The sequence below is a fragment of the Melanotaenia boesemani genome, chromosome 15 (assembly GCF_017639745.1).
Source record: "Melanotaenia boesemani isolate fMelBoe1 chromosome 15, fMelBoe1.pri, whole genome shotgun sequence".
In the NCBI taxonomy this organism is placed as follows: Eukaryota; Metazoa; Chordata; class Actinopteri; order Atheriniformes; family Melanotaeniidae; genus Melanotaenia; species Melanotaenia boesemani.
In genome coordinates this window covers 34,115,827-34,131,025 of record NC_055696.1, presented here as the reverse complement: position 1 = coordinate 34,131,025, position 15,199 = coordinate 34,115,827, and the positions used below count along the sequence as shown (strand labels likewise).

The 15,199-nt window shown below is 43.7% G+C and overlaps 1 protein-coding gene across 1 annotated transcript; it reads right to left on the bottom strand.

Moving 5' to 3' along the window:
* Positions 1-393: 393 nt before the first annotated feature.
* ik (IK cytokine) lies at positions 394-14,884 on the bottom strand. Its single transcript, XM_042008894.1, has 19 exons — positions 14,679-14,884; positions 14,038-14,104; positions 13,872-13,964; positions 13,732-13,791; positions 13,440-13,607; positions 13,250-13,364; positions 13,097-13,167; positions 12,962-13,008; positions 11,543-11,706; positions 11,353-11,461; positions 11,233-11,272; positions 10,970-11,160; positions 10,809-10,893; positions 10,648-10,728; positions 10,490-10,547; positions 10,319-10,407; positions 10,139-10,247; positions 6,015-6,049; positions 394-562 (listed from the first exon to the last, which is right to left on the bottom strand). Exons 1-19 carry the CDS (start codon positions 14,686-14,688, stop codon positions 535-537), a joined length of 1,620 nt encoding a protein of 539 aa, XP_041864828.1. The 5' UTR covers positions 14,689-14,884; the 3' UTR covers positions 394-534.
* Between the last annotated feature and the right edge of the window lie 315 nt (positions 14,885-15,199).

Genomic DNA, 15,199 nt, shown 5'->3' with positions numbered 1-15,199 from the left:
GTCCATCAACTCCTGCCGGGGGACATGGGGGTGATTAACCAGCACTGGTTAGTTAGGATTATGACCCGGAAACATCCAGTTGTCCAAAACATGAAGAACAACAAACAGTTTGATGTCTTAACGAGCCGCTGCTTAATGAGTGCCGGAACACCAGCCTTACAGGAACAGCCTGCAAACTCCCTAACACTGTTTACAGGGCGGTATCCATGACTACCTCACAGGTCCTCTGTTCAAAGACAGACGGACACATCGTCCCATCAGACGAATTCTGAACTAAAATGAATAAAGTTTATTTAAATCACTTTATATTTTTATTGTTTCTAAAATCAATAACATCTGGAGGCATTAAGGGACAAACTGATCCCTGAAACCAGGATGAAAAAACAACTCGAATGAACATCTGACGGCTTTTAATGACGGATGATTCAAACAACACCTGGTTAATAAAACCAGATTATAATCTAAATAAAAACAACCTGTTTATGTTTACAAACTGTCACATCACACGACCATCAGACAACAGCTGATCCGTCTTCAGTACTTCGGTCTCTTCACGTCCACCCTGGAAGACAAAACACACACCGCTTACCAACCGTTTACAGTTATAACACGCACGCCGCTTACCGACCGTTTACAGTTATAACACGCACGCCGCTTACCGACCGTTTACAGCTATAACACGCACGCCGCTTACCGACCGTTTACAGTTACAGCTATAACACGCACGCCGCTTACCGACCGTTTACAGCTATAACACGCACGCCGCTTACAGCTATAACACGCACGCCGCTTACTGACCGTTTACAGCTATAACACGCACGCCGCTTACCGACCGTTTACAGCTATAACACGCACGCCGCTTACCGACCGTTTACAGCTATAACACGCACGCCGCTTACCGACCGTTTACAGTTATAACACGCACACACACACCGCTTACCGACCGTTTACAGTTATAACACGCACGCTGCTTACCGACCGTTTACAGTTATAACACACACACAAACACCGCTTACCGACCGTTTACAGTTATAACACGCACGCTGCTTACCGACCGTTTACAGTTATAACACACACACAAACACCGCTTACCGACCGTTTACAGTTATAACACGCACGCTGCTTACCGACCGTTTACAGTTATAACACACACACAAACACCGCTTACCGACCGTTTACAGTTATAACACGCACGCTGCTTACCGACCGTTTTACAGTTATAACACACACACAAACACCGCTTACCGACCGTTTACAGTTATAACACGCAAGCCGCTTACCGACCGTTTACAGCTATAACACGCACACACACACCGCTTACCGACCGTTTACAGTTATAACACGCACGCCGCTTACCGACCGTTTACAGTTATAACACGCACGCTGCTTACCGACCGTTTACAGTTATAACACACACACAAACACCGCTTACCGACCGTTTACAGTTATAACACGCACGCTGCTTACCGACCGTTTACAGTTATAACACACACACACACCGCTTACCGACCGTTTACAGCTATAACACGCAAGCCGCTTACCGACCGTTTACAGCTATAACACGCACGCCGCTTACCGACCGTTTACAGCTATAACACGCACGCCGCTTACCGACCGTTTACAGTTATAACACGCAAGCCGCTTACCGACCGTTTACAGCTATAACACGCACGCCGCTTACCGACCGTTTACAGTTATAACACGCAAGCCGTTTACCGACCGTTTACAGTTATAACACACACACACACACACCGCTTACCGACCGTTTACAGTTATAACACGCAAGCCGCTTACTGACCGTTTACAGCTATAACACGCAAGCCGCTTACCGACCGTTTACAGCTATAACACGCACGCCGCTTACCGACCGTTTACAGCTATAATACGCACGCCGCTTACCGACCGTTTACAGTTATAACACGCAAGCCGTTTACCGACCGTTTACAGTTATAACACACACACACACACACCGCTAACCGACCGTTTACAGTTATAACACGCAAGCCGCTTACCGACCGTTTACAGTTATAACACACACACACACACACCGCTTACCGACCGTTTACAGTTAGAACACGCACGCTGCTTACCGACCGTTTACAGTTATAACACACACACACCGCTTACCGACCGTTTACAGCTAAAACACACACACACACACACCGCTTACCGACCGTTTACAGTTATAACACGCAAGCCGCTTACCGACCGTTTACAGTTATAACACACAAACACACACCGCTTACCGACCGTTTACAGTTATAACACGCAAGCCGCTTACCGACCGTTTACAGTTATAACACACACACCGCTTACCGACCGTTTACAGTTATAACACGCAAGCCGCTTACCGACCGTTTACAGTTATAACACACACACACACACACCGCTTACCGACCGTTTACAGTTATAACACGCACGCTGCTTAATGACCGTTTACAGTTGTATCACACGCACGCCGCTTGCTGACCATTTACAGTTGTATCACACACACACCGCTTGCTGACCATTTACAGTTGTATCACACACACACCGCTTGCTGACTGTTTACAGTTATAACACACACACACACACACACCGCTTACCGACCGTTTACAGTTATAACACGCACGCTGCTTACCGACCGTTTACAGTTATAACACACACACACCGCTTACCGACCGTTTACAGCTAAAACACACACACACACACACCGCTTACCGACCGTTTACAGTTATAACACGCAAGCCGCTTACCGACCGTTTACAGTTATAACACACACACACACACCGCTTACCGACCGTTTACAGTTATAACACGCAAGCCGCTTACCGACCGTTTACAGTTATAACACACACACCGCTTACCGACCGTTTACAGTTATAACACGCAAGCCGCTTACCGACCGTTTACAGTTATAACACACACACACACACACCGCTTACCGACCGTTTACAGTTATAACACGCACGCTGCTTAATGACCGTTTACAGTTGTATCACACGCACGCCGCTTGCTGACCATTTACAGTTGTATCACACACACACCGCTTGCTGACCATTTACAGTTGTATCACACACACACCGCTTGCTGACTGTTTACAGTTATTATACACACCGCTTGCTGACTGTTTACAGTTATTACACACTCAACGATGGAAAAAAATCCTGAGTCTGAACATTTTAAGATCTTCCTCAACGGACGGTTTTATAATTAAAATGAAATTTAAGCACATCAACACAGAACTATTTCTATAGGAAAAACCTTTTTTTCAAATAGCTTTTTAACCACTTTTAAAATATGCAAGAGATTATTTTAAAAATTACCGTCACTGCTTTTAACGTTTTCCTAGTCAGAGACAGCGTGAATATGCTGCTGGTAATTATAATCTGGGCTCAGACGGCTTCATTTCTTACGCATATCCATCCATCCATCCATCCATCCATCCATCCATCCATCTACACACGTGGACAAAATTGTTGGTTCCTTTCGGTTAATGACAGAAAAACTCACAATGGTCACAGAAATAACTTGAATCTGACAAAAGTAATAATAAATACAAATTCTATGAAATTTAACCAGTGACGTTATTTTTCAACCATGTTTCAACAGAATTATTTAAAAAAATAAACTCATGAAACAGGCCTGGACAAAAATGATGGTACCCTTAACTTAATATGTAGTTGTACAACCTTTTGAGGCTATCACTGCAATCAAACGATTCCTGTAACTGTCAGTGAGACTTCTGCACCTCTCAGCAGGTATTTTGATCCACTCATAAGCAAACTGCTCCAGTTGTCTCAGGTTTGAAGGAGCCTTTTCTAGACGCCATGTTTCAGCTCCTTCCAAAGATGCTCAATAGGATTTAGTTCAGGGCTCATAGAAGCCACTTTAGAATAGTCCAATGTTTTCCTCTTAGCCATTCTTGGTGTTTTTAGCTGTGTTTTGGGTCTTTGTTGTAAGACCCATGACCTGCGACTGAGACCAAGCTTTCTGACACTGGCCAGCACATTTCTCTCTAGAATCCTTGATAGTCTTGAGATTTCATTGTACCTGCACAGATTCCAGACACCCTGTACCAGATGCAGCAAAGCAGCCAGAACATAACAGAGTCTCCTCCATGTTCCACAGTAGGGACGGTGTTCTTTTCTTCATATGCTTCATTTTTCTGTCTGTAAACATAGAGCTGATTTGTCTTGGTAAAAAGTTCCATTTATGTCTCATGTGTCCATAGGACATTCTCCCAGAAGCTTTGTGGCTTGTCAACATGTAGTTTGTCTTTTTTATGGTTTGTTTTTAACAATGGTTCCTCCTTGATTAAGTCCCATTAAGTCCACTTTGGCTCAAACAAAGACGGATGGTTTGTCATCAGTTTTCCTCCTGCCGCCACGTCCAGGCAGGTTGGCTACAGTCCCATGGATCTTAAATTTCTGAATAATATGTGCAGCTGTAGCCACAGGAACACCAAGCTGCTTGGAGATGGTCTTATAGCCTTTACCTTTAACATGCTGGTCTATAATTTTCTTTCTAATCTCCTGAGACAACTCTTTCCTTTGCTTCCTCTGGTCCATGTTGAGTGTGGTACACACCATGTCACCAAACAGCACAGTGACCACCTGTAGCCTATATATAGACCCACTGACTGGTTACAAGCTTGTAGACACCTGTGATGCTAATTAGTGGACACACCTTGGATTAACACGTCCCTTTAGTCACATTATTTTCAGTCTTTTCTAGGGGAACCATCATGTTTGTCCAGGCCTGTTTCATGAGTTTATTTTTTTAAATAATTCTGTTGAAACATGGTTGAAAAGCAACGTCGGACTTTCATTGGTTAAAATTTAATAGAATCTTTATTTATTATTACTTTTGTCAGATTCAACTCATTTCTGTGACCATTATGAGTTTTTCTGTCATTAACCGAAGGGAACCAACAATTTTGTCCACGTGTGTATACATCTATCCATCCATCCAGGTGAAGGTAACTGGGTCAATAACCAGTAACCAGTAGCTGCTCTGTACTGGGAGGCCTCAGTCCAGCCAAGCCAGAAATGGATGCAAGCTGACGTCAGACAGAGGAACATCAAATCACTGATCAATACATCCCATCAGACAATGAACTTTAAAGCATGACTTATTTACAGAATTATACACCATGGCTGTAGCAGCAGTGATGAACTTCTACATGTCGTCCTCCGTCAACACTGAAATGACCATCAGCTGCTTGTTCTCCTAATTTAACATCTGATGGGTGCTGAAGTTGTAATAATCAGCTGATTATTTACTAAAATCCAAGCATTAAACACCCACCCCTGCATATGAATCCATTCTATCACCTGTCAACCACCTGGTTAGAGAAGCTGCTCTGATCTGGATTTAGAATAGAATAGAAATACTTTATTAATCACTTCGGAGAGCCCTCAGGGAAATTTGGGTAATTTCACAATCTGTTCATAATTTTCCTTCAAATCAAATCAAAACAATTGTATTTATAAAGCTCTTTTCCTGCCAAAGGCAACACAAAGTGCTTTACATGGTAAAACACTTTATGTATATTAAAGCAACATAGCCACAAACCACATGACTACCGCTGTCACCACGGTAACCACAACCCGCGTCAAGACGTCATTCCAAATCCAATCCAAAGTTGTGTGTAAATATTTTTATTACTTATGTTGTATTTTATTCTTTGTTTGTTTGCTTGCTTTTAGGTAATTCGTGCAGCTCAATTTTTTTCGCCTCCTTGTGCCATGTTGAGCTTCTGCATTGTGGTCTATATTGACCTGTCTAGTGACCATCGATGCTCACTACTTTTCAAGATGCATTGTGGGTAATTTTGAGTGCCCTACGTATTTCTCTCTGGACATTCGGACACTCCAACAAAATGGCGTGACCCCTATGTAGGGCACTATGTAGGGAATAGGGAGCACATTCGGACACAGCCCCTGTCTTTATAAGGAATTACAACAACAGCCTGCTGCTCTCTGATTGGCTGATGAGATTAAGAAACAGCAACATAAACAGGAAGTAGTTACCCATCAGCCTCCATCTTCTTCCTCTTCTCGATGATCTGAAACAGAGACACAAACACCTTCACTGGTCTGACCGAGTCTGTGTTGTTTAGTTTGTTTTTTTTAGTATGTGTTGTTTAGTATGTGTGGTTTAGTCTGCCTTCTTTAGTCTGCCTTGTTTAGTTTGTTTTTTTTAGTATGTGTTGTTTAGTCTGCCTTGTTTAGCCTGCCTTGTTTAGTCTGTGTTGTTTAGTCAGTTTTTTTTAGTATGTGTTGTTTAGTCTGCCTTGTTTAGTCTGTTTTTTTAGTATGCCTTGTTTAGTCTGCATTGTTTAGTCTGTGTTGTTTAGTTTGCCTTGTTTAGTCTGCGTTGTTTAGTCTGTCTTTTTAGTATGCGTTGTTTAGTCTGTCTTTTTAGTATGCGTTGTTTAGTCTGTTTTTTTAGTATGCCTTGTTTAGTTTGCCTTGTTTAGTCTGCCTTGTTTAGTCTGTTTTTTTAGTATGCCTTGTTTAGTCTGCATTGTTTAGTCTGTGTTGTTTAGTTTGCCTTGTTTAGTCTGCGTTGTTTAGTCTGTCTTTTTAGTATGCGTTGTTTAGTCTGTTTTTTTAGTCTGCGTTTAGTTTGCATTGTTTAGTCTGCGTTTAGTTTGCGTTGTTTGGTCTGAGTTTAGTTTGCGTTGTTTAGTCTGCGTTGTTTAGTCTGCACTGTTTAGTCTGCGTTTAGTTTGCGTTGTTTGGTCTGCGTTTAGTTTGCGTTGTTTGGTCTGCGTTTAGTTTGCGTTGTTTAGTCTGCGTTGTTTAGTCTGCGTTGTTTAGTCTGCATTGTTTAGTCTGAGTTTAGTTTGCGTTGTTTGGTCTGCGTTTAGTTTGCGTTGTTTAGTCTGCGTTGTTTGGTCTGTGTTGTTTAGTCTGCGTTTAGTTTGCGTTGTTTAGTCTGCGTTTAGTTTGCGTTGTTTAGTCTGCGTTTAGTTTGCGTTGTTTAGTCTGCGTTTAGTTTGCGTTGTTTGGTCTGCGTTCAGTTTGCGTTATTTGGTCTGCGTTTAGTTTGAGTTGTTTGGTCTGCGTTTAGTTTGCGTTGTTTATTCTGCGTTGTTTAGTTTGCGTTGTTAAGTCTGCGTTGTTTGGTCTGCGTTTAGTTTGCGTTGTTTAGTCTGCGTTTAGTTTGCATTGTTTAGTCTGCGTTTAGTTTGCGTTGATTAGTTTGCGTTGATTAGTTTGCATTGTTTAGTTTGCGTTGTTTAGTTTGTGTTTAGTCTGCCTTGTTTAGTTTGCGTTGATTAGTTTGCGTTGTTTAGTTTGCGTTGTTTAGTTTGTGTTTAGTCTGCGTTGATTAGTTTGCTTTGTTTAGTTTGCGTTGATTAGTTTGCGTTGATTAGTTTGTGTTTAGTCTGCCTTGTTTAGTTTGCGCTGATTAGTTTGCGTTGATTAGTTTGCGTTGTTTAGTTTGTGTTTAGTCTGCGTGGTTTAGTTTGCGTTGTTTAGTTTGTGTTTAGTCTGCGTTGTTTAGTTTGCGTTGATTAGTTTGTGTTGTTTAGTTTGTGTTTAGTCTGCGTTGATTAGTTTGCGTTGTTTAGTCTGCGTTGATTAGTTTGCGTTGTTTAGTTTGCGTTGATTAGTTTGTGTTGTTTAGTTTGTGTTTAGTCTGCGTTGTTTAGTTTGCGTTGTTTAGTTTGCGTTGATTAGTTTGTGTTGTTTAGTTTGCGTTGATTAGTTTGTGTTGTTTAGTTTGTGTTTAGTCTGCGTTGATTAGTTTGCGTTGTTTAGTCTGCGTTGATTAGTTTGCGTTGTTTAGTTTGCGTTGATTAGTTTGTGTTGTTTAGTTTGTGTTTAGTCTGCATTGTTTAGTTTGCGTTGTTTAGTTTGCGTTGTTTAGTCTGCGTTTAGTTTGCATTGTTTAGTTTGCGTTGTTTAGTTTGTGTTTAGTCTGCCTTGTTTAGTTTGCGTTGATTAGTTTGCGTTGTTTAGTTTGCGTTGTTTAGTTTGTGTTTAGTCTGCGTTGATTAGTTTGCGTTGTTTAGTTTGTGTTTAGTCTGCGTTGTTTAGTTTGCGTTGTTTAGTTTGCGTTGATTAGTTTGTGTTGTTTAGTTTGCGTTGATTAGTTTGTGTTGTTTAGTTTGTGTTTAGTCTGCGTTGATTAGTTTGCGTTGTTTAGTCTGCGTTGATTAGTTTGCGTTGTTTAGTTTGCGTTGATTAGTTTGTGTTGTTTAGTTTGTGTTTAGTCTGCATTGTTTAGTTTGCGTTGTTTAGTTTGCGTTGTTTAGTCTGCGTTGATTAGTTTGCGTTGTTTAGTTTGCGTTGTTTAGTTTGTGTTGTTTAGTTTGTGTTTAGTCTGCGTTGATTAGTTTGCGTTGTTTAGTTTGCGTTGATTAGTTTGCGTTGATTAGTTTGCGTTGATTAGTTTGCGTTGATTAGTTTGCGTTGATTAGTTTGCGTTGATTAGTTTGCGTTTAGTCTGCCTTGTTTAGTTTGCGCTGATTAGTTTGCGTTGATTAGTTTGCGTTGATTAGTTTGAGTTGATTAGTTTGCCTTGATTAGTTTGAGTTGATTAGTTTGAGTTGATTAGTCTGCGTTGTTTAGTCTGCGTTGTTTAGTCTGCGTTGTTTAGTCTGCGTTGTTTAGTCTGTTTTTTTTAGTATGTGTTGTTTAGTTTGCCTTGTTTAGTCTGCGTTGTTTAGTCTGTTATTTTTAGTCTGCCTTGTTTAGTCTGTTTTTTTTAGTTTGCGTTGTTTAGTCTGCGTTTAGTTTGCATTGTTTAGTCTGCGTTTAGTTTGCGTTGTTTAGTCTGCATTGTTTAGTCTGCATTGTTTAGTCTGCGTTTAGTTTGCGTTGTTTGGTCTGCGTTTAGTTTGCGTTGTTTGGTCTGCGTTGTTTGGTCTGTGTTGTTTAGTCTGCGTTTAGTTTGCGTTGTTTAGTCTGCGTTTAGTTTGCGTTGTTTAGTCTGCGTTTAGTTTGCGTTGTTTAGTCTGTGTTTAGTTTGCGTTGTTTAGCCTGCGTTTAGTTTGCGTTGTTTAGTCTGCGTTTAGTTTGAGTTGTTTGGTCTGCGTTCAGTTTGCGTTGTTTGTCTGCGTTTAGTTTGCGTTGTTTATTCTGCGTTGTTTAGTCTGCGTTGTTAAGTCTGCGTTGTTTGGTCTGCGTTTAGTTTGCGTTGTTTAGTCTGCGTTTAGTTTGTGTTGTTTAGTTTGCGTTGATTAGTTTGCATTGTTTAGTTTGCGTTGTTTAGTTTGTGTTTAGTCTGCCTTGTTTAGTTTGCGTTGATTAGTTTGCGTTGTTTAGTTTGCGTTGTTTAGTTTGTGTTTAGTCTGCGTTGATTAGTTTGCGTTGTTTAGTTTGCGTTGATTAGTTGGCGTTGATTAGTTGGCGTTGATTAGTTTGCGTTGATTAGTTTGCGTTTAGTCTGCCTTGTTTAGTTTGCGCTGATTAGTTTGCGTTGATTAGTTTGTGTTGTTTAGTTTGTGTTTAGTCTGCGTTGTTTAGTTTGCGTTGTTTAGTTTGCGTTGATTAGTTTGTGTTGTTTAGTTTGTGTTTAGTCTGCGTTGTTTAATTTGCGTTGTTTAGTTTGCGTTGATTAGTTTGCGTTGATTAGTTTGTGTTGTTTAGTTTGTGTTTAGTCTGCGTTGATTAGTTTGCGTTGTTTAGTCTGCGGTGATTAGTTTGCGTTGTTTAGTTTGCGTTGATTAGTTTGTGTTGTTTAGTTTGTGTTTAGTCTGCGTTGTTTAGTTTGCGTTGTTTAGTTTGCGTTGATTAGTTTGTGTTGTTTAGTTTGTGTTTAGTCTGCGTTGATTAGTTTGCGTTGTTTAGTCTGCGTTGATTAGTCTGCGTTGATTAGTTTGTGTTGTTTAGTTTGTGTTTAGTCTGCGTTGTTTAGTTTGCGTTGTTTAGTTTGCGTTGATTAGTTTGTGTTGTTTAGTTTGTGTTTAGTCTGCGTTGATTAGTTTGCGTTGTTTAGTCTGCGTTGATTCGTTTGCGTTGTTTAGTTTGCGTTGATTAGTTTGTGTTGTTTAGTTTGTGTTTAGTCTGCGTTGTTTAGTTTGCGTTGTTTAGTCTGCGTTGATTAGTCTGCGTTGATTAGTTTGCGTTGATTAGTTTGTGTTGTTTAGTTTGTGTTTAGTCTGCGTTGTTTAGTTTGCGTTGATTAGTTTGTGTCTCACTGCGCTGATCTTCTTCCACTGCCGGTCCAGCTCGGCCTTCTCGTTGGTCTCCTTGAAGCGCCGCGTCTTCCTTCCTTCGGACATCTTGATGCCATATTGGAAGGCAGCCCTGCAGGGACAAACTTCACCATCAGCACCTGCCGATGCCTGTCAGTCAGTACCGAGGGCACAGACACCTACTTGGGCAGCGCCTCCTTGTTGTTCATGTAATCAGAGTACTCCTCCTGGGTGTCAAAGTCCCAGCGGCCCAACGGACCCTTTTTGTTCCCCTGAAACACAGAAGCAGGCGACCCATCAGGTTCTGATGAGACCCGGTTCTAAGCAGAACTGCATGCTGGGAGTTGGACTCACCTGGTCCATCTTGCTGTAGTCCACCTCCTCATCACTGTCCACGGCCAGGTCGTCCATCCTGAACACAAACACAGCTGGTCAGAACTAGTTTACCTGGGTTGTGTCAGGGGTCTGAGTTCAGATCAGGACCAGGTTCTGGATTCTGGTTCTGGACTTACGTTGCAGGGTAACACTCTGCGTAGGAGTTGGATCCTCCAAAAAAGTCTCCCAGCTGCTCCTTCCCAGAGTCTCTCCTCTGAGTTTTTTCTGGTTAAAGTCAAACACCTGACACACGAAGTCCCGCCCCCTCACCAAACCGACCAATAGGAATAAAGGATATGGCTCCTGGCCCGGCCATTCGCTGCCTGCTGCTCCTGCAAACTTCTCATTGATCATCTTGATCTGCTCTCTGACTGATCCTGGACCTGAAGGTGGATACTGATCATGTTAGTACTGATCCAGGAGGAGGAGGAGCAGGAGGAAGAGGAAGAGGTGGCGTACCTGTGTCCACCTCCATCACCGGGTGCTCGTCTCCTCGTGGCTTCTCGAAGTAGCTGTGTCTCCTGCTCTTGACATCATCCTCCCGGTCCCGGTCCCGGTCTCTGTCCCGGTCCCGGTGCCGCTCTTTGTCTTTGGGTGGTTTGGAGGACGAGGTGGTGGACGGGATGTAGTCACCGATGTCGTCAAAGATGCTAAAACACAAACAACTGTTACCATGGAGACACAGAGAGAACCCAAGAGAGACAAAAGGAAGGAGAACTGACCTCAGATCTGCTTCAGGAGCTCGTTTATCATCCAGTTTACCTGAAACACACACAGTCGGATCAGACCTAGAACAGGTCCCAGAATCACACCTGACACCAGATCAACTGAGACCAGGCTACCTTTGTCCTTCTTCTTCAACTTCTTGTGGCGTGTCCCTTGTCTCAGGTAGGACAGGATCTGGGTCAGCTTGGAGATCACGATGTCGTTCGTAGTCAACGTCGTCTGGGCCTAAAAGACAGAACCTCAGTGTCTCATACACGCAAGGACCAGGATTCCCCTCCCCCATACCAGTCCTGGACCAGGTCTTACCTCCATACTGGGACAGTCGGCCTTGCTCCGGATCAGGGTGGTGGGGATGTCGGTGTCGATGAACTCGTCGTCCAGGTCCACCACGTAGGCCATCCTACCAGGAAGGAAGAGCTCGTTCCTCTCTGCAACACCAGACCTGAACACCACGCGGTAGATGTTCCTACCTGAGGGCAGGAGGAGGAAGAGGAGGAAGAATAATTCAGGAATCAGCTGAAAAAATCTCTGGAAGAGAAAAATGTTTCCAGCTCCTGCAGTTTCACAGTTCTGCCACCAGGAGTCACGGAAGGACTAACGTAGGTCTCTGGTTTTGACCGGGTCCTTCCTGATGTAACGTCCTCTCATTCCCCACCTCTCAGCATCTCATCACCCCATTGGGAAACCCTGCCACAGAGCAGGAGCAGGTTCAACATGCAGGGGGACCAGCGGGGGAAAGTCTGCCACATAATCCGGTCTTGTGCAGTCCTGCACACCTGCTCTGGTTAACGGAGGCTTCTGATGCCCTGGTGCAGCCGGAGGAGGGTGTCCGGGGGAACCGAGCCCAGCCTCCAATGTGTCTATACAGAGGAGACAGGAGCTGACCAGTCTTTTTAACAAGTCTAGACCTTAAAGCTGTAGAACTGCTCTATTAATCGGGCTACTGTTTCCCATGCTGTGCTAAAATGTGCACTTCTCTACTGGACAGAAGGAAATGCTAGAGGCTAGTTTCTCCTCTGGAGGCTGTAAAAGTGGCTTCATATAACAGAATTTTGAACACAACAATGCTAAGCTAATGCTGGTAAACACAGACGTTCAGTGGTTTGAACAGTTTTATTTGCTGTTTTAGTGTTTTCATTGATCTCTTAGCATCATTTATACTTTCAGGTGTGTAAAGAACCGTTCAGCTACCAGGCATGGGCTGTTATCCCTCATTATAAACCTATAAAACATTAATCATGGGCGTATAGAGGCTACTTACTGATCATTTCATTCATACCTCAGCCAGAGTTGGATCAACAACGGCGAGGCTACTAACGGCCTCCGTGATCCTCTTCCATGTAGCGTTTATGTTCCCGCCTCTGACTGCGGCTTTTAGGTCAAACAGAACCTTTTTAACCTGTTCCACCTCACAAGGAAGGCTTTCCATTTCCACCTCCAAGAAGTTGCTTTCTTTGGCGAATGTGTCCTCTCCATGGTTTGACCTCACTGGGTGTGGCCTCTGGACCACGAATAATTAAGGGTGTAACACGTAAATGATGATGGATTTCAGCTGCTGCATCTATGAGGGCCCGATCCTTCCTACGCTGTCGGATACGAAGGTTTCATTCCTGCCATCGCAGGAAGTAGATGAAAAGTAGATGCGCTCCTTTCCACGCTGGTTTGGTTAACGAGGGTCAGTGTGTGTGAAGCTGTGGGCCGAGTTTGGTTTTGACCAGAACTTACCGAGCCGGGTTTTGAACTCCATCTTCTCCTCCGGCTCCACGTCTTTCCTGACAAACAGAAGCAGACGATGAAGTTCTATCAGGACCAAAAGAAAATGGACCTTCAGGTCCGACGGTATCTGAACCGAGCTCATACTTGGCCTCTTTCTGGACCTTCTCCATCATGTCTTCTTCTTCCTTCTCCTTGCTGGTGATCTCAGCTCTCACCTGCAACACACACGGGAACAGGTGACTTTGTTGTGCAAGTTCTGGGCTGTGATTGGTCGGTTTGGACTGGACTGGACCAAACCTTCTGCAGCAGAGCGAAGTCCAGACCTTTCACCAAGTGAGTGTGCTCCATGTCACCTCCCAGAAACTTGGACTCCTGGATGAGCTGCCGCCGTTTCTCTGCCGCCGACTTATCTCTGCACACACACACAAACAGGATGACATCACCAGAACCCTCGCTCTGACCACCTGGACCCAATGGAAGTACTCACGCCTCGGCGGTGGGTCCGACAGCCCGGTAGTTTGCAGTGGTGCTGATGAGCTCCGTCTCCTCGTAGTCCTTGTTGACACCGTCCCGTCTCTCCCGGGCTCGGTCCCGGTACTTCTCTGCCAGCTCCCGCTCTCTCTCCATCTCCTGCTGACGGAGCTTTGCGTAGTAGCTGCACAACAAAGATTGATAACCTGATCACTGCGTTACCGTGGCGACCGGCTGATGCCGCTCATCAGGTGGAGCCAGAGAAGTCTGTTTCCAACCATGAGACCAAAACATGTCGAACCACTGACCTCTTCTTCTTCCTCCTCCTCGCTGCAGGATCCTCATCCTCATTGTAGTCCCTTGGCATTCTTGGAAGTAAACAGACATTTGCTGTGTCAGCAGACAGGAAGTAAACATCACCGTGAAAAGGTGTGTGACTGTCTCTTACTCATGGTGTCTGGACTTGGTGGGTGGGGCCATGGATGGCGTCGCCCGTGGTGTCATAAGCAGCTTCCTGAAGTCATCGTTGGTTAGTTTGGACCTGAGGAGACACACATCAGCATTAACACACAAACCTGTCAGAGCGTGGACGTACGTGTGTGTGTAAAACTCACTGAGCTGCAGCTCTGTGGTCGTCCACTTCGTGGCCCTCAGGGGCCAAAGGGTTGGAGTAGCTCTCAGCTGTCAGACAGACAGACAGACTTAATTCTGTGGGTTGAACTAATGAACCAGTTTAACAACATGTGGACAAAGTCTCTGTACTTTTATATGAGGTGGTCTAGATGTGGGGAAAACGGGGACATGGTCCTTTTTCTGATCCCCAAAACAGCCGAAACGTGGCAAACAACTTCATAATGAAGTGATGCACAGCAAAACAAAAATAAACATTTCTGTTGACATTTTATATGCAAAGTGGGAGCAGTCACGCCGGTTAGCGCCTCAGCTTTACTGGAACTTTACCAACCACCTCTACTCGGCGGGTTGTTTCCACAAAAGAGTAAATTAATTTTAAACTGTCAGCAAACTGAACGGAGGCTGGTGCGTTAGCATGGCAACTAAGCTAATTCACACTCAGCTTTAACTCGCGTTAACAACAACAAAAAACACTTAAACTAAACAATCACCATGGCGTCCGTAATGATTAGATATGTTAATTAAAGCTTTTGAAAAATATTTTAATAAAAATATCATATCCATACGGACCTGAACATGCTAACGTAGCCTTAGCATGCTAATAATGTTAGCTAACACTTACTTTCAGGCATGTCGGCGGGAAGCTGCTTCTCTCCTGCGCGTGAGATTTTACCGCCGTCAGAGGGAAAAGCTACAGTTCACTGTTTATCTGCAGCTCGCCCTGTTTCCTTTTATTTATCTTAATCTCAGTTTGTTTGCTTCTCTCTATTGTCGTGTTTATCTGCGGTACAGCTACGTCACTTCCTGTTCACTTACAGCTCCAACAGGGCGACAGCGCCTCTTGCAGGACAGTGCCCGCATTGCAGCTCAGAGCTGGACCAGAGTCCCCCGATCACATAAAATGTCTCTGCATTAATATTACAGTTCTGTCAGTTAAACTTCATTTGTTATCTTCATTTTATTTGAAAGGGAAGAAGAACACACACACACACACACATATATATATATACACATATTATAAAAAGTTTATAAATGTTATAAAGGGGAAAAGTCACATTCCAGATTAAATCACACCGCTCTGGCTGCACTGCTCCCTGCAGGTCAGGAGAGGTATTGCAGGTCACATGATGAGTCTTCAGCACC

What these genes read in the sequence shown, in the direction of transcription:
- ik (XM_042008894.1), bottom strand. An exon ending in GCAGAGTGTTACCCTGCAAC is followed by an intron (nt 10,548 to 10,647) that starts GTAAGTCCAGAA and finishes GTTTGTGTTCAG; the next exon opens with GATGGACGACCTGGCCGTGG. An exon ending in AAGAAGATGGAGGCTGATGG is followed by an intron (nt 563 to 6,014) that starts GTAACTACTTCC and finishes TTTGTCTTCCAG; the next exon opens with GGTGGACGTGAAGAGACCGA.